This window comes from Loxodonta africana, chromosome 4, assembly GCF_030014295.1.
Source record: "Loxodonta africana isolate mLoxAfr1 chromosome 4, mLoxAfr1.hap2, whole genome shotgun sequence".
In the NCBI taxonomy this organism is placed as follows: domain Eukaryota; kingdom Metazoa; phylum Chordata; class Mammalia; order Proboscidea; family Elephantidae; genus Loxodonta; species Loxodonta africana.
Window position 1 is genome coordinate 113,208,950 of NC_087345.1, and position 24,061 is coordinate 113,233,010.

Sequence of the window (24,061 nt, forward strand, 5' to 3'; positions counted from 1 at the left end):
ACATGCTGAAACACAGACAAAGGCAAGGTTTCATCATGACCCTAGAATTGCTTTCATAGGAAATAATCCATATCTTGTAGAAAAAGCCACAAAGCCTGCAATCTTCTGTCTAAATCAATAGCCAGTCCTACAGATTGGAATAGGTCATGTTTCTGGAGCTGAATAATACTTCTATTTTTTTAAGATGGGGCAAAAAGAGGTTGTATTATGAGTCACTAAAATAAAATGAAGTGTGACAGGCTGCTTTTGCAGCCATCTTATCACTGACATGCAATAGTTAATAGTTAATACATCTACAAGCCAGGCACTGCTTGGAAACTCTATGGGGCAGTTCTACTCTGTCCTATAGGGTCACTATGAGTCGGAATCAACTCGATGGCAGTGGGTTTGTTTTTTTTGTTGTTGTTTTTACAAGTCCTAGTGGTGTAATATAAATGTGGATTTTCGTACCACCTGCCGTGAGTTAACTTGTTGTTGTTGTTAGGTGCTGTCAAGTCAGTTCCTACTCATAGCAATCCCATGTACAACAGAAGGAAACACTGTACCATCCTCACAATCATTGCTTTCTTTGAACCCATTGTTGCAGCCACGGTGTCAATCCATCTTGTTGAGGGTCTTCCTCTTTTTTGCTGACCCTCTACTTTACCAAGCATGATGTCCTTCTCCAGGGACTGGTGCCACCTGATAGCTTGTCCAAAATACATGAGTTGAAGCCTCGCCATCCTCCCTTCTAAGGAGCATTCTGGCTGTACTTCTTCCAAGACAGACTCGTTCATTCTTCTGGCAGTCTATGATATATTCAATATTCTTCCCAGGACCATAATTCAATTATATAATTTTAATCACTGAGATCCTATGAGTCAAGGAATTTTTTTTAATAGGGATAGATTTTTTCTTACCAGTTACATTTTGTTGTCCTATAGGATTTGTAGCTTCTATATGACATGTCAAAAAATTAATAGACTTCTTATTTATTTATTTTTTTTAGTCCCTGGTATGTTCCCAACACAGTGTTTTCCATTCAGAGATGCTGATCTGGCAAAGATCACTCACTTTTGTGCTCACTGAAGGGCTGTTCATATGTACATTGTCTCACTTGATTCTCAGTAATGTTTAAGTATTTTACAAAAGAGGAAATGGTGCTTGGAGAAGTCCAGTGACCGCCTCCATATCAAATGATTAGTAAAATGGCAAAACTAAAATAAGACCAGATCCTCTAACTCCAAGAGTTTTTGTATTGTACTAAAAAAAAAATGTCTACAAGGCTCATATGGCCAACATTCTAGAAGTGAGAGTAAAAGCATTTTATTTCATCACATTAGTCATCATTATTATCATTGTCACTGTTATCAAATATTTTCAAGTCCCTATAATATAGGGAAAAGTAAGGTATTGCTCTTGTCTAAGAAAGGCTTACAATCCAGTTGAGGGAGACTATACCAAAAAGCCAATAAACATATTTTCAACACAAATGGTTATGTTTGAGCTGCTGGAAGAGGAGGATCTCTAACTGAATATCTGCAGCAAAAAGGATTTTCCTGATATGATCCATGAAATTAAATTTCTTAAAAAGAATTTCATCTTTTTCTTTCTTTGCTGTAGGCCTATCCTAACTGAACTTGCCTTGTGTTGTTTTTTTTTAAAAAAAAAGGTCTGTTTAATTTGTCAAGCCAAGCAGAGGGTTTTCCAACAGTTATAGCATAAAGCCCCCAACCTTTATGAAAAAAACAGATCACCAGAATGAGTAAAATGTTCGAGCACACTCCAGTATTTAAATTCTTCATTAACTGACTGCAGATATAATTGTTAGTCCCTGTGCAGAATTTTTCTGGGTTATTTTTGTACATACGTGTTGTACATAAGACACATACTCAGGAGGCCAAAACAAGTGCCAGCTCTAGTGGTCAAGCTTACAGGCCTCTCTAACACTGCCACTTAGGATTCTAGCCAGGAGAATGTGCCTTCTTCTCTGCCTCTACTTCTCCTGTCCATTGCACCATGCCAAAAAAAAAAAAAAAAATTATTGGGTCTTAAATATTTAAAATTGAACTTCTTAATAATAATTACAACTCCTTTGCTCATAGTTCGTTATAGTTAATGAAATCCAGTAGCTTAAATGAATATCAGAACACCCTCAAGAATCAGTTCTCCACCAGCACCCACATAATCCTACCTAAGAGGACGCAGTCCAAGATAGTGACTAACCTAGCTAATGTCACACATCTTATAATTTCCAGAACTGGAAATGAAGGCTAGAATTTCTTGTTATATCCCTATCCATATACAGTAGGCTAGTGACATTACACAGCTTGATGATGAAATTATATTGTACCTATTACATTTTTTAAAAAAATCTATCTACTGCCAACAGTATTTGATATTTATGAACCATTTTTGCTAGGCTATTGCCTGGTACACTCCTATTCACTGGAAGCAAGCATGGGCGAAATTAGAGACCGACATTGAATTTAACAGATGCTCAGTGGTAACTGCAACACCTCAAAAGAACATGTTCCAGTGGCCAACATCTATAACTAAAGAAAAACAAGATCAACAAGGCACCACACCATGTCAGATGGAATACATTCAACTTGTTATTAAAAGGTAAAAAGCTGTTTGTTTTTTAATTGAATCCTTCCCACAATTAGTAATTGAGCTATCAGTTGAAAATGATCAGGTGGCAAGTAGGTATTGATGAATAGATAAATCAATAAAATACAACAATTTTAAATAGGGCCCAAAGGAAAAGCACAGAAACAGAGTGAGCAGGAAAAAAAAGGCTGACAGTCTTCATTAGGTGGTACTGTGACCCCTCTTGCCATTTTGCTTCTCCCTGGCACTGCTGTTAGAGGCAAGGCTGTGAAGAAGAGACATTACTGTATAGTTAGCAGTACTTAGGTAGAGGGAGAGGTGCATCATCCAGGAATTTCATGGTCCACTCATCTTGGATCAATAGCTGCTGTGGATGGAGGTACTGAATTTATATTATTTATTTGTAGGCAGATGCTTGTGACGTTACAATAAAAGTTCTGCCCCCGAGGTCTGGGAAAGCCATATTCTCTGGTCTCAAAATGCTTTCACTTTAATTGTACCTTCATCCCTAAAACAATTGCATAAAATTCTTTTTGGGTTTAACTTGGGCCTTTTTTTCTTTTCTTTTTTTTTACAGAAAAAAAGAAATCCCACCAACCCTTTTCCCCACTCGCAGTCCTTGGTGTCACAATCCTAATGTCCCTGGACATCCTTACTGTCCTCTGACTAAACTGCATGATATATGCAGTGCTGGAAGACACTCCGTCAGAGAGCCCAGTCCTCGGTCATCCAAGCCTGATCCAGCTCCAGGTAAGTCAAAAGGGATACATATCCAGGGATGGATTACCCAACAAGCAAGGTATGCAAGGACTTACTTGTGCTTACTTACTAATCTGTAGTGCACAATTTTACCTGTTTTTCACATCAAAGATGTGATGAAATGCATGTGAAATTGTGCACTACAGATTAGTAAGTAAACACAAGAAAGTCCATGTATACCTTATTTAATGTAAGCCTGTGTGTACCTTGCTCATTGCGTAATCCACTCCAATTTATTACAGTGGAGAGCAATGTGTGTGTGCACACCCATGTATGTGTGTTGAGAGCTGGGTACAAAAGGATTAAATGGTAAAATTTGCTAAGCATGAAAATCTCTCCATCTCCTTAAAAATAGATAGCTCCTAAAGCAAGTTTTTTTTTTTAAAGCAAGTACCCCCTATGCGCCTGTCAGTTTGTTATACTGTAGGGGCTCGCATGTTGCTGTGATGCTGGGAGCTATGCCAGTGGTCCTCAAATACCAGAAGGGTCACTGATGGTGAACAGGTTTCAGCTGAGCTTTCAGACTAAGACAGACTAGGAAGAAGGAACTGGCAGTCTACTACTGAAAAGAATTATCCAGTGAAAACCTTATGAATAGCAGCAGAACATTGTCTGATATAGTGCTGGAAGATGAGCCCCTCAGGTTGGATGGCATTCAAGAGACAACTGAGGAAGAGCTTTTTACTCAAAGCACAGTTGACCTTAATGACACGGATGGAGTCAAGCTTTCAGGACCTTCATTTGCTGATGTGGCACAACTCAAAATGAGAAGAAATAGCTACAAACATCTATTAATAATCAGAACACGGAATGTACAAAGTATGAATCTAGGAAAATTGGAAATCATCAAAATGAAATGGAATGCATAAACATTGATATCCTAGGCATTAGTGAGCTGAAGTGGACTGGTACTGGCCATTTTGAATCCGACAATCTACTACGCCAGGAAAAAAACTTGGAGAGGAAAAGCATTGCATTTATCGTAAAAAAGAACATTTCAAGATCTATCCTGAAGTACAACACTGTCAGTGATAAAATAATATCCTTACGCCTATAAGGAAGACTGGTTAATACGATTATTATCCAAGTTTAATCACCAACCACTAAGGCCAAAGATGAAGAAAGCGAAGATTTTTACCAACTTCTGCAGTCTGAAATTGATCTAACATGCAATCAGGATGCATTGATAATAACTGGTGATTGGAATGTGAAAGTTGGAAACAAAGAAGGATCTATAGTTGGAAAATTAGCCCTGGTGACAGAAATGACGCTGGATATCACATGATAGAATTTTGCAAGACCCACAACTTACTCTTTGCAAATATCTTTTTTCAACAACATAAATGGTAATTATACACATGGACCTCAGTGGATAGAAAGCATAGGAGTCAAATTTACTACATCTGTGGAAAGAAACAATAGAGAAGCTCAGTATCTTCAGTCAGAACAAGGCCAGGAGCTGACTGTGGAACAGACCATCAGTTGCTTATATGCAAGTTCAAGTTGAAGCTGAAAATTAGAACAAGTACAGGAGAGCCAAAGTACAACCTTGAGTATATCCTACTTCAAGGTAGAGACCATCTCAAGAACAGATTTGACACACCGAACACTAATGACCAAAGACCAGATGAGCCGTGGAATGGTATCAAGGACATCATACACAAAGAAAGCAGAGGTCATTAAAAAGACAGGAAAGAAAGAAAAAAAACAAAATGAATGTCAGAAGAGACTCTGAAACTTGCTCTTGAACATCAAGTAGCTAAAGGAAAAGGAAGAAATAATGAAGTCAAAGAGCTGAACAGAAGATTTCAAAGGGCAACTTGAGAAGACAAAGTAAAGTGTTATAATGAAATGTGCAAAGACCTAGAGTTAGAAAACCAAAAGGGAAGAACATGCTCAGCATTACTCAAGCTGAAAGAACTGAAAAAAAAAATTCAAGCCTCGAGTTGCAATATTGAAGGATTGTACAGGAAAAATATTAAATGGCGCAAGAAACATCAAAAGAAGATGGAAGGGATGCACTGAGTCACTATACCAAAAAGAATTGGTCGACGTCCAACCATTACAGGAGGTAACATATGATCAGGAACTGATGGTACTAAAGGACGAGGTCAAAGCTGCACTGAAGGCACTGGTGAAAAACAAAGCTCCAGGAACTGATGGAATACCAATTGAGATGTTTCAACAAATGGATGCAGCGCTGGAAGTGCTCATGCATCTATGCCAAGAAATTTGAAAGACATCTACCTGGCCAACTGGCCGGAAGAGATCTATATTTATGCCTATTCCCAAGAAAGGTGATCCCACCAAATGCAGAAATTATTGAACAACATCATTAATATTACATGCAAGTAAAATTTTGCTGAAGATTATTAAAAAGCGGTTGCAGCAGTACACCAACAAGGAACTGCCAGAAATTCAAGCTGGACTCAGAAGAGGACATGGAATGAGGTCTCATTGCTGATGTAAGATGGATCCTGGCTAAAAGCAGAGAATACCAGAAAGATGTTTACCTGTGTTTTATTGACAATGCAAAAGCATTCAAATATGTGGATCATAACAAATTATGGATAACCTTGTAAAGAATGGGAATTCCAGAACACTTAATTGTGCTCATGAGGAGCCTGTACATAGATTGAAAGGCAGTTGTTTGAACAGAACAAGGAGATACTACATGGTTTAAAGTTAGGAAAGGTGTGTGTCAGGGTTGTGTCTTTTCATCATACTCATTCAATCTGTATGCTGAACAAATAATCCGAGAAGCTGGACTATATGAAGAAGAACAGGGCATCAGGATTGGAGGAAGACTCATTAACAACCTGTGTTATGCAGATGACACAACCTTGCTTGCTGAAAGTGAAGAGGACTTGAATCACTTACTGATGAAGATCAAAGACCACACCCTTCGCTATGGATTACACCTCACATAAAGAAAACAAAAATCCACACAACTGCACCAATAAGCAACATCATGATAAACAGAGAAAACGTTGAAGTTGTAAAGGATTTCACTTTACTTGGATCCACAGTCAATGGCCATATGGAAGCAGTAGTCAAGAAATTAAAAGATCCATTGTGTTGGACAAATCTGTACAAAAGACCTCTTTAAAGAGTTAAAAAGCAAAGGTGTCACCTTGAAGAATAAGGTTCACCTGACCCAAATCATGGTGTTTTCAACAGTCTCAGATGCCTGCGAAAGTGGGACAATGAGTAAGAAAGCCTGAAAGAGAATTGATGCCTTTGAATTATGCCATTGGCAAAGAATATTGAATATACCAGGGACTGCCAAAAGAATGAACAAATCTGTCTTGGGAGAAATACAGCCTGGATGGCCCTTAGAAGCGAGGAAGATGGAGAGACTTTGTTTCATGTACTTTGGACATGCTATCAAGAGGCACCAGTCCCTGGAGAAGCACGTCATGCTTGGTAAAGTAGACAGTGGAAAAACAGGAAGACCTTCAATGAGATGGACTGACACAGTGGCTGCAACAATGGGCTCAAGCATTACAATGATTGTGAGGATGACACAGGACTGGGCAGTATTTTGTTCTGTTATACATATGGTTGCTATGAGTTGGAACCAACTTAATGGTACCTAACAACAACAACAACAAAGCAAGTACTCTAAACCATCAAGCTTACATGTGACCTAGTACAGTATACACCACAACTAGTTCTTAATAGATATCTGTTGAATTAATCGGTGAATGAAAAGAAAAAGAGCGTGGCCACCAAGGGTATTTCTGAGTGATTCTTGAAGCTTGGTCAATAGGAGATTTTGTTTTCATTAGGCAGGAAAAACTGGTTTTACAAATTAAGCAGTGCTTAATAAAAAAATTCGTATTTTCCAAACATATTCTAATATTAATCCCAGTTTTTTTCAACCAGAAGTTTAAGTCCTGTAAATAAAGCTTTTAGAGCTGCTTTTATGAACCAAGGACCTGCGAATGGATTTCAGTAGGTACATGATCCTGCTAAGTGTGGTGCAAAAAATGTGTGCCTATGTGATTTTTTCTGTGAAGATATTCTGTAAGGTTCATCATATACCCACAAAAGTTTAAGAAGAACTGGATTAGAAGAATGCCAAGAAGGAACCAGGCTGTAAGCGCTAAAGAAAGCCTGTCTTAGACGGCAGCTATATCCATTCTAATACAATGATTTGCAAAATTTTATTTAGCAGAGGAATGCCTTAAAAAAAAAAAAGAAAATCTTATGCAGAATCCCAATATATAAAATGAATGAAAGTAGATCTGTCCAAGTTGAAGAGGGTGTAACCAATCCCACTGCTCACTACCTTCTTATTCTTCTCCCTCCGTCCCTGTGATCCTTGAGACACATCTGTGGAATCACAGGATTCTGTGCAACAGTCTGAAAACCATTGTGGTAGCAAGAAATAGCACCTAAAACTAGTATCTTCTAGATGTGGACTGATGGAAAATTTGTAAATTACTGAATATATCCCATTTTCATAATATTAAATACCATATACCTCTATGTCCGAGTCTTCACCTGTAAAGTAAGAGGTTTGAATCTGAAATTTAAAGAGCTATTCCAGCATTCAGTTCTATATTCAATATATTATGTATACAGTTGATTCTCATTATCCACAATAGTTATGTTCTATAAAGTCACCATAAACACTGAATTAGCAAATAGTGAACCATGGCTCCTAGGATAAATACAGGGTTAGGTTCCCGAGAGCTTCTGGTCACATTTTCTTCAAGTGACACTATCATTAGCATACCCCTCAATATCTGACAAATAAAAAGGAGAGAAAACCAAATTCATCGATTTTACTTGTAGGTTCTTGAATCTTGTTCCTTTTCCCTAGACTAGTTTGATGAATTACTGAAGACATTCAGAAGAATCTTAGTTGTATGCAACTCTTCTATCTGGGAATAATTGCCTTGTTTTCAGTTATTCATCTCAAATACAAACCTAGAGATGCCTAACCAAACCAAACCTGTTGCTGTCAAGTTGATTCCAACTCATGGCGACCCTAAAGGACAGAGTAGAACTGCCCCATAGGGTTTCCAAGGCTGTAATCTTTACCAAAGCAGACTGCCACATCTTTCTCCTGCAGGGCAACTAGTGGATTCAAACAACCAAACTTTCAGTTTGCAGCTGAGTACTTAACTGCTGCATCACCAGAAATACCTAGAGACTAACAAATAATTTTAAAGAAACACCTATATATCATATGCCTAATCATGCCAAGCATATGTTATTTTTTTAAAACATGTTAAAATATACACACACATAGGTATCTGAAGACAGGTAGTAAGAAAACCGAAGAGTTTCATCATGTCACAATGTGACATAAGAGGTACAGGAGTAAATTCTGGTGGCCATGCCCTGTGATCTGACTCTTCCACTCCTTTCAGGAGGACCCAGAGAGCTGGATGTTGGGGTCCCAGTTTTCCAATATCTCACATTGCTCCTCTGGTTTGAAACATCTTCTCCCATCCTCATCTATCAAAATCTAAGTCCTGCAATTCCATCGAGGTTTTATTTACATTTAACCAGTTTTATTAATATCATTCCCATATATCATACATATTCAAAAATAAATAAATAAATAGAATCACAGAAAAGCCAGAGGGTAATGTAGACAGCATACAGGTACTAATCATTCAGAATGAATATGTGCTATATTTTGTCATGTTGCTTCACTTTAAAAAATTTAACAGATAAATTTGAAGTCCCCTTGAATTTCTTTCTGGTTCTAATATGAAATTGAAATAAGTCATCCTTGTCTTTGTTTTTACACTTTAATTATATATTGACTCATACTACATATAACTGGTGTGGTTTTAATTTATATAAATGGCATCATGCTAAATATGCCTGCCTTTTTTTTTACTTAATAATACCATTTTGAGGATTTAAGTACACTCATATATGTAGATTTAATTCAGTCACTTTACTATGTAGCATTTTATTATAAAATATTATTAAATTATTATTATATTCACTGTATGTGGTAAATGACAATTTACTTGTCTGTTCCCTTATTAATGTCTTGCTCTACAGACAACGCTGCAGTGAAATATCCTTGTACATGAGGATCCTGTGCAAAGGTTTCTTTGGGGTTTTATACCTCAACTCTGAAAATCTTATAAAAACAAAGATAAACATAAATGAATATTGACTATATAAAACAATACTGATTTTGTTTTTTAGAATTTGAAATTTATATAGAATTTAAACACATGACAACGATAGCACAAAAGTTGGGAAGGGAGTTAATGGCGTTAAAGTACTCTAAATTTCCTGTTTTATCCAATAAGTTGTAAAAGTAGCAATTTATATTACACTTTAATAAAGCAGCGATGCATGTTGTAGTCTAGGATAGGCACTAGAAGAATAGTAAAAAAAATGTGTATCTAAAAAGTTAATAGAAGGAAAATCAAAAATAAAATTTATTGATCAAAAAGACTTACGAAACAAAGCAATGTGAAACAGGTGAAATAAATAGGGCACAAAAGTAATAAAGCAATTTATACCCCAATTATCTGTAATTATATCAAGTATCAAAAAAAACCAATGGCTGTCAAGTCGATTCTAACTCCTAGCAACCCCACAGAGTTTCTAAGGCTGTAAACAGAAGAGACTGCCACACATCTTTCTTCCACAGAGCTGCTGGTGGTTTTGAACCACTGACCTTTCTGTTAGCAGTCAAACACCTTAACCACTGTGCCACCAGGGCTCCTTACAGCAAGTATAAATTATTTAAATACTCAAATTAAATCTTATCGATCCATGTTAAAAATAAAATCTCCAACTCTGGACTGCTTAAAAAGGATGTGTCTTAGATATAGGACTATACCAAACCAAACCCGTTGCTGTGGAGTCGATTTCAGCTCATAGCGACCCTACAGGACACAGTAGAACTACCCCATAGGGTTTCCAAGGAAGTTAGTGGATTCGAACTGCCGTCCTTTTGGTTAGCAGCCAAACACTTAACCAGTATGCCACCAGGGTTCCAAATACAGGAATATAGAACAGTTGAAAGTAAAAGGATGAAGAAATACACATCATGATATTACCCAAACAAATAAAGCTGGTATAGCTATTCTAGGAGCCCTGGTGGTACGGTGGTTAAGAGCTCAGCTGCTAACCAAAAGGTTGGCTGTTCAAATACACCAGGCGCTCCTTGGAAACCCAATGGGGCAGTCCTACTCTGTCCTATGGGGTCACTATGAGTCGGAAGCAACTCAACCACAATGGGTTTTGGTTTAGTTTTATAGTGATTCTAATATTAGACAAAGTAGAGTTCAAGACAAGAAGAATTCATTTGTTTCTCAAAAAGAAAAGAGAGAAAAATTAGAGCAGAAACAAATTTAAAGAGATAATGGAAAAATTCTCTAAAACTGATGAAAGACATCAAGCCACAAAATAAGAGCAATCAATCCCAAACAGTATAAGTACAGAGGAAACCACAGCTAGGTACCTCACATGATTAACAAATTTGACCAAACTGACATAAGGAACATTCTACCCAATGATTACAGAACACTCTTTGTAAGTGTAGACAGAATATTTACTAAAATCAAACATATAAGGCCATAAAACAAGTCTCAACAAATTTCAAAGGGAACCACTGTCTGTGCTCTGTACAATGAAATGTGAACAGAAACCATGTGCAACATCTGGATCATACTTGTAGAGTGTGTGCTCCCCTTGTCTTATTGGCATGATGGCAGGGACTGGAGCTTCCATCTTTCAACTTACAGTTGGAAGCCGTATGTTGAGGATGGTAGAACCACCCTTCCTGCTCTCTATTGACACATCTCCAGATTGTTAAGTGAGAGAAAAATAATCTTGTTAAGCCTTTGTTAAATTGGATTATTGTATCAGAGCCATGTGGCCCACACAGCATTGCTACTACTTAAGATTTAGTGTCATTTAATAGGCTATTGCTTAAAAAGAAAAAAAAAGAGCTCATAAAGTATATTTTTAAGACAACTAGATTTGGATATAGAATGAATACTAGATGATATTAAGGAATCCTTATTATTTTCTTAGGTGTGTCAGTTGTGCTGTGTTTACATTGATTGTCCTTAGGAGACTCATGCTTAAATCTTTAGTTGCAATCTGGTAATTTGGTGATATAAGGATGGATGGATAGATAGATAGATAAATAGTTGATAGATAATATAAATATGGCAAAATATTAATTGTTAAATCTGGATAATAAGTATTCAATTTCAGGTACTGTTCTTTTAATTTTTCTGTATGTTGGAAAATTTTCATAGTAAAAATTTAGAAAAATAAACAAGACACTTGTCTTAGTTGTTCAGCGCTGCCGTAACAGAAATATGACAAGCGGATGGCTTTAACAAACAAATTTATTCTCTCACAGTCTACTAGGCTGGAAATTCGAATTCAGGGTGGCAGCTTCAGGGGAAGGCTTTCTCACTCTGTTGACTCTGGAGGAAAGTTCTTGTCATCAACAAATTTTCCCTTGGTCTAGGAGCTTCTCAGCATAGGTTCCCTGGGTCCAAAGGACACATGTAGTCCTGGTTCTTTCTTGGTGGCATGAGGTCCCCTTCTTCCCTCTGCTTGCTTCTCTCTTTTATATTTCAAAAGAGATTGACTCAAGATACAACCTAATCTTGTACATTGAGTCCTGTCTCATTAATATCACAGAGGTAGAATTTATAACACATAGGAAAATCACATCAGTTGAAAAAATGTTAGACAATCAAACAATACTGGGAATCATGGCCTAACCAAATCAATACACATTTTGCGGGGACACAGTTCAATCCATAACAACACTTTTGATAGAATGTAGTATGCACTTGGAGCTGTTAGAGCATGGAGGCAAGGCACTGAGCACAGCCTGTAGTCACTACTCTTCGAAAGCTAAAGACCCTTTATAAAAGCACATGTGTTTGTGTTGTGCAGCCATTATTTTTCCTAGCTCTAGAGAGAGTGAACTTTCTTCTTGTCTTATTCCTGTTAGTTTATAGAATGTGGACAAAGTTGTCAGACTAGAAGCTAGTCTAAAAATAGTATTTTACAGATATTGTTTTAAGCTAATAGTGTGGGTATATCATACTGTTTAATGTACTTTGTATACTGATTAATGCGTTTTGCCTATTATCTGTGATCCATGTTGCACACTGCAGTAGGATTCATTTTAATTGTGGATTCTATAACTGCTACTGCCTTCCATGCAGATGTTATTACATTAATAATAATTATTATGTTTCCTCGTTTTTGAGGGTTGCAAAACCACACTGTAAAAATCAATTTGCTAGAAGATAAATGAAAATAAAACATAGTTAACTGTTGTTATGCAGGAATGCAATATTTAAAATTTCATCAATGTAAGCAATATTGAGATCACATTTATGGAATTTTGCTTTAGTTAGACTGTAGGAGATTACTCATTAGAGTTCAAGACATCTGGATTATCTGTCTCGGAACCAAAGGATTTTGTCTCTATAAGAACATAACTCCAATCCATAATGATAACAAAGGGAAAAATACAGCTTTGAAATGTTGGATTTCCTTTATGTATTCTTCAGATTACTATCTGCTCTGTTTACAGATGTTTGCCTGTATTACATCATTTAAATTGATTGGATTAGGAATTTGGAATGCCTAAGGTCACATCTCTATGACTGGGAACAGTATTACCTTTGATAGTCAGTAACATAGCTAGAAATTGTATGAATCAATACACAGAAATTAAAAAAAAAAAATCTGAGTATTCTGTGGAATAGAAAAGGCCAGTTACTTGGACCACTTACAATCAGACTAAGTAGAAATTAATTACTTGAAGAAATACTGCAAAATGCGAAGGGCTTCTGTTCATTTTCTGCTATCAAATAAACCAAAAAATAAAAAAAAACTAAACCTGCTGCCGTCAAGTCGATTCTAATTCATAGCAACCCTATAGGACAGAGTAGAACTGCCCCACATGGTTTCCAAGGAGCGTGTCGTGGATCGAATTGTGTCACCCAAAAGTATCTGTCAACTTGGCTACGTCATAATTCCCAGGATTGTAATGACTGTCTACCATTTTGTCATCTGATATAATTTCCCCGTGTTGTAAATTCTATCACCATGTTGTTAATGAGATGGATTAGTGGCAGTTGTATTGATGAGATCTACAAGATTAGATAGTGTCTTCAGCCAATCTTTTTTGAGATCTAAAAGAGAGAAGTGAGCAGAGAGACAGGGGGACTTCATCCCACCAAGAAAGCAGCACCAGGAGCAGAGTGCATACTTTGGACCCAAGTCTCCTGCACAGAGAAGCTCCTAGACCATGGGAAGATTGATGACAAGGACCCTCCTCCAGAGTCAGCAGAGAGATAAAGCCTTCCGCTGGAGCTGACACCCTGAATTTGGACTTCTAGGCTGCTAGACTCTGAGAAAATAAACTTTTGTTTGTTAAAGCCATCCACTTGTGGTATTTCTGTTATAGAGGCACTAGATGACTAACACAGAGCGCCTGGTGGATTCGAACTGCCAACCTTTTGGTTAGCAGCTGTAGCTCTTAACTACTATGCCACCAGGGTTTCCACTATCAAATAATATCATCAAAAACTGAGGAATTTCTATATAAAGGAAAATCATAATATTAATTACCTATGCCTTGGCTGAGTTAAAAATGACATCGTGTATTTGAGGGAAATAATTTTTCTCTTTTGTTGCTTACTTAAAGAAAATTTAGATTGTAATATCATCATTGTATTTCTGCAGGATTTCTGTTTAATGAAGAGACAAGTGAGAACCATTTACGTGTCTCTTCTTATGGCTGAAATAAGAGTTTCCTTAATGGCCAAATGTCAAGTCCAAGGTAGTGCTAGTCCTAGTAACAGATCGACTGGGTAACTTCATGACTGAATCTTTTATTTCAAAACATTTCAACATTATGAAAGAGAAATGTTTGAAATTGCCCTTTAGCTATGAAAGATTATAACCTCATTTACAGAAATAAATTTTATTAATGATCTACTTCTTCACACAAGTAAAAAAAAAAAACTATTTTAGGAGTCAGAGTGTTCATATTAAAGATACTAGGAACTAAATGTTTCAGATTCAAATAACCCAAGAAATTGCCATCACCCATCAAAACTGAAACAAGTAAACACTACTACTGCTGGTAGTCTTGTCATGAAATTTCAAGGAATTATAGACAGAAGTTTTCTATACATGTTTCTAGTTCTAAAATACAGGACTTTGCCTTTTGACGAACAAACTTTCAGGGTGCAATTTAAAACTTTCATTTTCGGGCTACTCAGTCAGATGGGACAAAGTTGAATATTTGCAAGGTGGTTTTATGCCAACAAATTACTCCCTTCCTTCCAGGAGATGAGAGGTAGTGATCTAGATCCTTCCTGTATCAAAGCTGCTACTTACAGTAATAATTTACTGTTCAGAAAGTTTAGGGTGTGATGTACCAAAGAGCACCCTGATTCCCTGTATTCAGAAACCTATTAAACCCCCCCAAAAAAACTTGCTGCCTTCGAGTTGATTCCAACTCATAGCAACCCTCAAGGACAGAATAATAGAAACCTATTAGTTTCACCGTGTTAAACAGAAATGCATTTCTGTTAGGGAGGGTCACATTTCCCACCCAGCTTCTGTATGTTGTTGCTTTGTAATGTAATACAGGCAACCTAACTTGATTATTCTTCTTTGGATCTTGCAGAGATAAAGAAACAGGTATGACTGAGGAGTTTTCTCTGTACTTGTTTTTTTTCAGAGCAGCTTATTGTCATTATTATTGTATTATAACATATTATAATTATATATTTTATTGCTTTTAAATATGATCTACTGTATAATTACTTTGTTGTTGCTATTGCTTGGTGCTGTCAAGTCAGTTCCAACTCATAGCGACCCTATGTACGACTGAACAAAACACTGCCCAGTCCAGCACCATCCTCACAATCGTTGTTATCTTTGAGTCCCATTTGAGTCTGTCAATCTAGAAGCTACACTGAGACCTGTCCACCAAGGGTGACCCTGCTGGTATTTGAAATACTGGTGGCAAAGCTTCTAGTATCACAGCAACATGTAAACCACCACAGTATGACAAACTGACAGATGTGTAGTGGACAATTATTTTATATATATTATTTTGCTTTCTTATCTTTTATCTTACAGGAATCAAATAACATCTCATCTCCCATCTGGAAGTAATTTGTACTTGGGATCATTCAATTCACCACTATTTCAGTTTGATACACTAATTTTGTAATATGTAAATTATGGTATATTTAAAGAAGTGACTTTAAATCCCTGTTTATATATCTGGAAGTGAGGGAGGCCACCATATATGTCACCACAATCATCACCAAGGTGGAGTCGACTAAAATGGCAGCTGGGCCAGCACCCCCCTCCCCCCCCCGCATCCACCCTCCCCCTTGTGCATTCTCACTGATGCAGTCAGATCTCTGTACCTCCCCCGCTAGGTACTTAGTTGTTGTGGCGGTAGTAAATAGAAAGCACCTGAGGAATTTTACAAGCTGGTAAAATTACTCTTGCAAGTCCCAGTTTTTAAAAATGTATCTTCCAGATAGACATTTTTTTCTCTCAAAGTTTTGATTATGTTTTGAAATATATGTTTCCTTTTTAAATGATTCATTGAAAACTTGGACTTAAAAGTAATTAAATAATACTTTGCAAGGGGTTTTTAAACCACTTGGCTCAAGTCACAGTTAAATACTGTTCTTAAGCCTTAGATTTCTTCTTCAAATAAAAGAAAATCATTCTTTTGTTTCCTCATTCCCAGATTTAGTATAAAAAAATCCTTGCTTAGCACATCGAACTGAGTTGTTCCTCCCCTTCTCTTCCCTCCATCTTTCTTTCTTGTTTGCAGAGACCGGGAAAATAAATACTCTAAACACAGAACATATGAGTGAAAAAAGTATCATGCAGCCAATTAAACCTTTAGATGTAAGTAATAGCATTGCAAATTTGCTTTCTTTGTAGAGAATAAAAAGGCTAAATTTGTTTTCAGAAATGTCTTTAAAAGCCATCAGAACATGGATTGTTTCGATATGCTGTAGTCCCTAGTTTTCTGTTAGATACTGTCATCGATTGAATTGTTTCTCCCCAAGATATGTATCGACTTGGTTACGCCATGATTCCCAGTATTGTGTGGTTGTCCTCCATTTTGTGATTTTAATTTTATCTAAAGAGGATTAGGGTGGTATTGATCCTATGTAAAGGGAGTTTACCTGGGGTGTGGCCTGCACCACCTTTTATCTCTCAAGAGATAAAAAGGAAAGGGAAGCCAGCAGAAAGGAGGACCTCATACCACCAAGAAAGCAGCACCAGGAGCAGAGTGTGTTCTTTGGACCCAGGGTCCCTATGCCTGAGAAGCTCCTCAACCAGGGGAAGACTGATGAGAAGGCTGACAGAGAGAGAAAGCCTTCCCCTGGAGCTGACACCCTGAATTTGGACTTTTAGCCTATTTTACTGTGAAGAAATAAATTTCTCTTTGTTAAAGCTACCTACTTGTGGTATTTGGGCTATAGCAGCACCAGATGACTAAGACAGATACTTATGTTGCTTTTAGGGCCATCAGCTATTATCCTTCCTATGGCATGATAAACTTTCTAAGAATAGGAAATGAGGAGATATCACATCTTTTTTTTTTGCCTTTATCCTTGCCCCTGTTCTTGCTGATGGATAAGAAATAAGCCATTGAAATCCAGAGTCATTTCAAACACTCAAACAACTGCAACTGTACTTATACACTTTAATTCCTGTGGATAACGGATTACTAATTGCACAACAGAGATTATTCTGGTTAAAAGGCTGCACATGCCCTGTAAAGTATTTTTTAAATGGTGATGACAAGGAAGATAGTGTGACTGTATTAGGAACTCTGGCTCTACTATTAAGTTGTTAAATGACCTTGTGTCATTTAACCAGTCACTTCCTAGACTGGCTCAGCTTTTTCATGGTGATGTCAATTATAAGTAGTTGAAGGAGAGGCCAGCAAAGGAGGCTCTCTGTTTTTAAGTGGTTGTGTTTAAACTCTTCCTGAAAGCAGTGGGTTTGTTTGAAGGAGTTGATGACAAGGTGAATTTTTAGCCAAGAATTCCTTTTGGTAAGTATCCTTCTCTAGTTCATATCATTTGCTGCCTGAGTCCACAACTGATCTATATATGTGTTTTCTTGGTCTTTTTTATGACTAGGCTTTAAGTCCATTCCTTGGTTTTAGATTAAAACTACAACCATCTAATCCCTACCTGTTTAGTATCCTGGATTCTGCTGGCAGAAATTACTTGATTTGCCGAATCCACACAGCTTGCTGGCCTTCCATGGTCCCTTTAGATACCCTCTTCTGTGTACAAGCTTTTCAGATTTTCTAAAATTGCTCAGAGGTCCAATTTCTTTCAGCTTGCCCCATCCTAGAATTTCCCTAATCATTATCTTCTATTTTTCTGAAGATGATCTTCTTTTTTATCACTCCTCTCACCTCATTTTTATAGCATCATTATCTTTGAGCTTCCAACTTTCTAAAAATGTGATAGCCACAACTCGCCTCTTTGCCACTTTCTTCTTGGGCACTTCTTATAGACTCACAGAACACTGGGATTGTACAGGTATTTAGTCCAACCTCCTCATCTTAGAGCAAAAGAAACCAATGTTTGAAGAGGTAAATTACCAAAATTCACCTAGTAATTAATCACAGAGCTAAAACTAAGCCCAGGGACTTTTAAATGCAAAGAACTGGATAATCCAGCTGTGGGTCCCAGTGATGTAATTTCTGCTCCCAGTGATCTTGACCACTGAGTTCTGCCTTCTCTGGGACCCATTCCCCCCAGCTGGCCTAGCCCTGAGCAGAGTGTAGTTGAAACACAAAGGATGGGACCTGGAATCTGCCACAGGCATTAGCAACCAGCACTTCTGTAATTCACTTACCAGAAGGGGATTCTATTGACTACTGAATCTGCATACGATGTGAGTTGGAAAGAGGGCAGACATTTTAACATATACAAAAACAACGATTTTGTTTTGTTTTAGTGGGGGAAAATGTTTTGATTCCTTTCACTGGATACCGAATAACATAATTTTGGCAGAGGTTTTTAGCCTCTGTTGATCTTTCTCAGTTATTATTTTGCTTAACTAAGCTGATCACAGATTTAGTCATTGATCCTCTCCGTGGGAGTTTTTGGTAGCTTTGATTTTTTTTTTTTTTTCCCACCTACTCAGTTTTGAAAATTTGTAAGCTTTGTAAGATGCATTACTTCTGTTTTTTTCAGAGCCTCCACTCCCATCTGGTGGTATATTTAGGACTGACCATCAGTTTGTCCTCACAATGTTTCTAAAGCCTTCACAGGGAGCATAATTTTACCTTAACCATCTATCAGCGAAGGACTTCTGTATTGCTACCAGCTCCTGAGTCTGCATATCTGTTCATGGAAAATTGTTCAGAGATGAAGCCATTGTTTTATTCTCACTGTATTCATGGGCATTCCTTAGCAACATGTAATGCTATGTACATTCTACAGCATTTCACAGCTTTCATGTTATAGTTTTTGAGCCTATGAGGTAAGCAGGGCTGATATTATCTCTATTTTATAGTTGAAGAAATTCTAGCTCAGAGAGATTGACTTACCTAAAATCACTTAGATAGTGACAGCTAAGACTAGAATCCTAGCCTAATGTTCTTCCTCAATTATCACTCTGACAGTTAAGCATTACATTGTCTTCATCTTTTCCCCTCTTTCTCCCAATTTGACTGAAAGGACAAAACACCACACATGTTGAAGTATAACTAGAAAAAGATGTTTTGGCTTCACAAAAGAAAGCATTGGGTACCATGAGAATCTTAATGCTATTTCATTCAGCAAAAAATATTCAAGTTCTATTTCCAAATTGGCGCCCTCGTGGCATAATGGTTAAGAGCTCAGCTGCTAACCAAAAGGTCAGCAGTTCAAATTCACCAGCCGCTCCTTGGAAACACCATGTGGCAGTTCTACTGTGTCCTATAGGGTTGCTATGAGTTGGAACTGACTTGATGACACCTAACAACAACAACATTTCCAAGTTAGGAGCCCTGGTGGTACAGGAAGAAGCTCTGGTGGCACTGGCACAGTGGTTAAGCGCTCAGCTAATAACTGAAAAGTCAGTGGTTTGAACCAACCAGCCACTCTGCAGGATAAAGACGTGGCAATCTGCTTCCACAAAGATGTACAGCCTTGTAAACCCTATGGAGCAGTTCTATTCTGTCCCATAGGGTCACTATGAGTCAGAATCAACTCGATGGCAAATGGTTCTTCCAAATTGCTAATTTTAACGAAGCACCAACTATTGGGACAAACACAAACCAATCAAAGTTCAGTCTCAGGGGAATTTGACTACTAATCACTTTTCTTTGCAACAGCTGATTAAAAACCTGCAGTGTACTGGAAGTCAGCTCTCACTCCACTCAGTACTTCACAAAGAATGTGTGGGAGTACTGTTGCATGACTAATGGACAGTGCAGGTGGAGTGATGCATCAGAGCACTGTGGAAACAGAACTTTTCATAAGTTATGATTTAGAGAATTCTGGAAAGGCCAGGTCACTTTCCTATGTGCCTGCCACCTTCCATTTGAACTGTCTCCTTGCTAGGAGACACTGAAGATTCTAGGAGAGAGAATAAATAGGGAAGAAAGAGCAGGGGCAGACCTAGAACTTATTATATGCCACCAGCACTATCCTATAGAGTCAGCAATTTAAAATACAAGATATTAAACTGATAATCAGTAAAAGTTCTTGTACATTAAAGGCACTCAATAAAGGAATGGTGATGGAGTATTTCCATGAACAAAGCTGTGTTCACACATCCTTTACCATTCTGAATGGTCCATGCTGGATAGCCCAAATATGTGATGTCCTTCTAGCCCCGCAAGGACCCTTCCTTGGAACTCTGACAATTTCTCCTGGGGCCAGGTTTTTGTTGATAAGGAGTCAGTATTTAATAACCCAGAAAGAGGGACTAGTATTTAATACTTTGCTAAAGGAGTTTTTTTTAAGTCTGATAGTTAAATTTTTTATATCTTTGTTCTCTATCAATACTTTGTTATGTATTCCTTCAGTCTATATACTAATAATCTGTCTCCCCTCTCAGTCTTCAAAATGACCTGTCAATTTCTAAAATTCTTCAGTCTGTTGAAATTTCATGAATATTTGGGTTCCACAGCTTCCTTCCCTCAAAATTTGTTAACCATCCTATTGTTTGTCTTCCCAGCATCACCCTTACAGTGTCACAGTTAGGTTGGTTGGGAAGACTAAAAAGACCTGCAATCTAGATTTTCATCATGTTGGTCAAAGACATTCCATACTTTAAAGAAAAATACATGTCTCTTTAAGTGTCACCAGCCTCACTTCCACAGAGGAGTCATAGAACGCAAACATTTCTGGCTGAAAGACCTCCTGCTGAGGTTTCTACAGAAAACATATGCCATATACACATGGAGAAACAAAACTTTCTTTTTTGTTTCATTTTTATGTGTGTTAACCTGATTTCTTTTAAGTCTGGGGTACATCCTTAGATGTTTAAAGGAAATCTATAATTAGATACTACTGGAGTAACGCCAAGAAGGAAATGGACAGTGTGGACATTTAGAAATGGATCCATAAACTGGTTGGCTCAGAACCATTTTGACCTTCATATTCAAGACCAGAAGGGAACACTATCCATTACCAGCTAGTGAAATCGCCAAGAACAGTTTCCACCTGCTGCTCAGGAGTAAACGAGTCTTACACATCATAAATTACCTTTAAAAATATGACCTAAAGGCGTGCACATGTTACAGAGTTGAGTTAGCAGGAGGAAAAAAAAAAAAGAATAACCCTTTGACCTTTTCAAAAGCTGAAGTATCACAAAAATAATGTCCTCCCTTCTCTTACTGTTCTGCATCCATGAAGGGTTAGAATCGAATTCTCTAAATCGTGTATTTTCCTAGGTCTTAAGATTAATATTGCTATGACAACTTCAGCACTTTTTCCATCTGAATTATATTTGACCGTTCTATTTATTTTTTTTTGTTCAGGACACTAATGTCCAAGTCTAAAGAACACAAGAGGGGCCAGCATGTGCCAGCCAGCCTTCAGCACACAGGAGAAGCAACCAGCAGCAAGCAAGAAAATGGTTCCTTTTGGAAAAGATAATTCCTTAGGATTTTGCTATAACCATTTTTTAAAGAAAGAGATAGAAGTTGCTGACAAGTTGAAGTATTTGTTTTCTAAGCAATTGAGAGGAAAAGCATTGGTCAGAAGCAAAACCAGCACACTCTTTATTTTGGACACATAAAATGCCTCAATCACTAATCACTATCTTGTCTTTTTTAACCCCACCCAGCTGTTAGGTCTACAACTCCTGCTATTTATGCAGATGCATATTCTAAAAGCACACAGTGTCAGGAACTCTGACATCGGTCTGTCTACACTAGGACTCTGTCTCCTTAAAAACAGATTAATTCTGCTTCTTAATGACAAAGTAATTGGCGAAGGTTCTGTGGAGTAACTTAGTGCCTACACTTACCTAAAATTCATCTGTCAATTAACATTAAGGTTACCTTTGTTTTAATTGCCCCCCCCACCCCCACAACTTGACTGAAAGGAAAAACCACCGCACACGTACAACTAGAAAAGGATGTTTTCGTATCATAAAAGAAAGAGCTGGCTACCTGAGAATCTTAATGCTGCCCTATACAGCAAAAGAAGATTCAGGATCTGTTCCCAAAATTGCTTACATAACAGAGTAACAACTACAGGGACAAACACAAGCAAATCAAAGTTCACTCTCAGTAGACTTTGACTGCTAACCACAGTCCTGTGCAACAGCTGATTAAAAGCCTGCAGGGCTGTCACCACCCACGCTGTGATACTAGGTAGGAAATCCCATAGACAGAAAATGCCAAAGGGACATGAAAGTTTTAATTAAATAATCTCATGAAGATACCTTCCTGTTTGTGTGGGGTTTTTTTTTGTTTGTTTGGTTTTCTTTTTAACTATTGCCACTCCTTATTCTATAGCTATCTTATTCTGTACCTATCAAGAGTGTAGAAATTGGAAAAAGAATGGAATAAGTCCATTGTTAATGTCAAGCCTGTTTGCAGTCAGAAGGTGTGACCACTTCGAGATTCTGAGAATTTGACTCAGATTCCTTTCTATACCTTGTAGCCCTATTAATTTAAATTATTGTGAATTTATATAGCATACATAGGAAGACGTGGTACATACTGCCTTGGGGTATGACGAGTAGTGAGAAAGGTGAGGATATTCATCCCAATATCTGTTTTTTAAAAATAAAGAAAAGTAAAATAACCCGAATATCCACCAGTAGTATCCATGAATAGAACACATGGCATTTTGTTAGTTTATTACGTCCAAACACCAAGAGGTAACAGTACTTTATTTTTAAAAAGTCATGCACTAGTCTGAAGCATCTAAGAAGACATCCATTGCTTGACAAAATAATCTGTCATATACTTCTTGGGTTTATATAAAAAGTATTCCCATAAACCCCTGTATATTGATGAGGTGTAAATATTTTCTACTTGCCAGGCCATAGCGATCACATTATTTCCTTACTCTTCAGACACTCAGAAGTAAACTAACACATTTTCAGAAAACTGTCAATATACACTTTATGCCACTTTGTGCTAGTAAGTATGATCTTTGAATCATATGTTGGCTAAATTGTGTAGATTGTTCTTTCTTTTTCATGGTTACTATAGAAACCGTGCAGTCATGATTTGTGAGGAGACCACAGGGCATCCAAGAGTGTATAATAAAAGTTAACTTATTCTATGGTTGATAATTTCTTTCAGCTGCCTCCATTTGTGATGATTCTCATGTTCACACTGGGAATATAAACATACAGCCAAAAAGGACTCTGGCGACTATGGCCAATGAGCCATCTCACCCTTGATGGACTTCTCTCCCAGGCTTGTTCCCTCAAAGATTTGTAAAACAACACATGAAATGAATGGTGTGTAAGGTTCAGGTATTTCCAATTATTTCCCTCACATGAACAGAGGTTGCCTAGATCCAAAACAACTTTGAGCTCAAATAGTTTTCCTTATACTTGCAGCTGTGTAGTTTCAGGAATATTTCATCTACGTTTTTCTGATTTGTTTACACTTCATCAATAAAATAATCTCTCCTCTGAGCTTTTCTACACAATTATTCCCTCTTTGGGTGGTTGCGAATATGGTCCATTGAAGTATTTCTTACTTGGTGAAGCATGTCTCCTGGAAAATGTATAACCTTGCAAGGGCAAGAAAGAGAGGAAGACTCAGTGCTGGAATCCCTAGTAGAAGCCTCATCAGCTGTATCACCATAGAAATTTCTAGCACAATGTCAACTATCAGGGATTAAAAAAGAAGAATGTGGGTTTGGAGCACTTTGCTCTCTTAAGTTTCTATGAATGAAAGTTTATAAGATGGATCTTTAGGCTTCAGCTGCCTTAGATAGTGGTGAGCTTTATCTTATGGTCCCAGAAATTTACCAATTCGTTATTGCCCACTGCAAGTTGGTGGCAGCACTCTACTTTCAATTACCTCATAAGAATCATGAAAATTACTTCATAAAGCATTTGAATAATGAGTATTGCTAAATAATATTCTCTGTTTGTTGGGGGGAGATCACTGCAGATTGATGAACTAGTTGAATGACAATGAAAAACAAACCCAAAATTTTACCTACTGCTGGATATCCCCTAAAAAAGGTGAACTTTT

At 37.4% G+C, this 24,061-nt stretch overlaps 1 protein-coding gene across 1 annotated transcript in view; it reads left to right on the forward strand.

Moving 5' to 3' along the window:
- LMNTD1 (lamin tail domain containing 1) overlaps positions 1–23,253 on the forward strand; it is a 53,839-nt gene extending 30,586 nt beyond the window's left edge. The window contains exons 5-7 of the mRNA XM_064285170.1: positions 2,402–2,604; positions 3,170–3,342; positions 23,153–23,253. Of these exons, the coding sequence (XP_064141240.1) occupies positions 2,402–2,604; positions 3,170–3,342; positions 23,153–23,253 (477 nt within the window). The remainder of the gene's footprint in view (positions 1–2,401; positions 2,605–3,169; positions 3,343–23,152) is intronic.
- Positions 23,254–24,061: the final 808 nt, after the last annotated feature.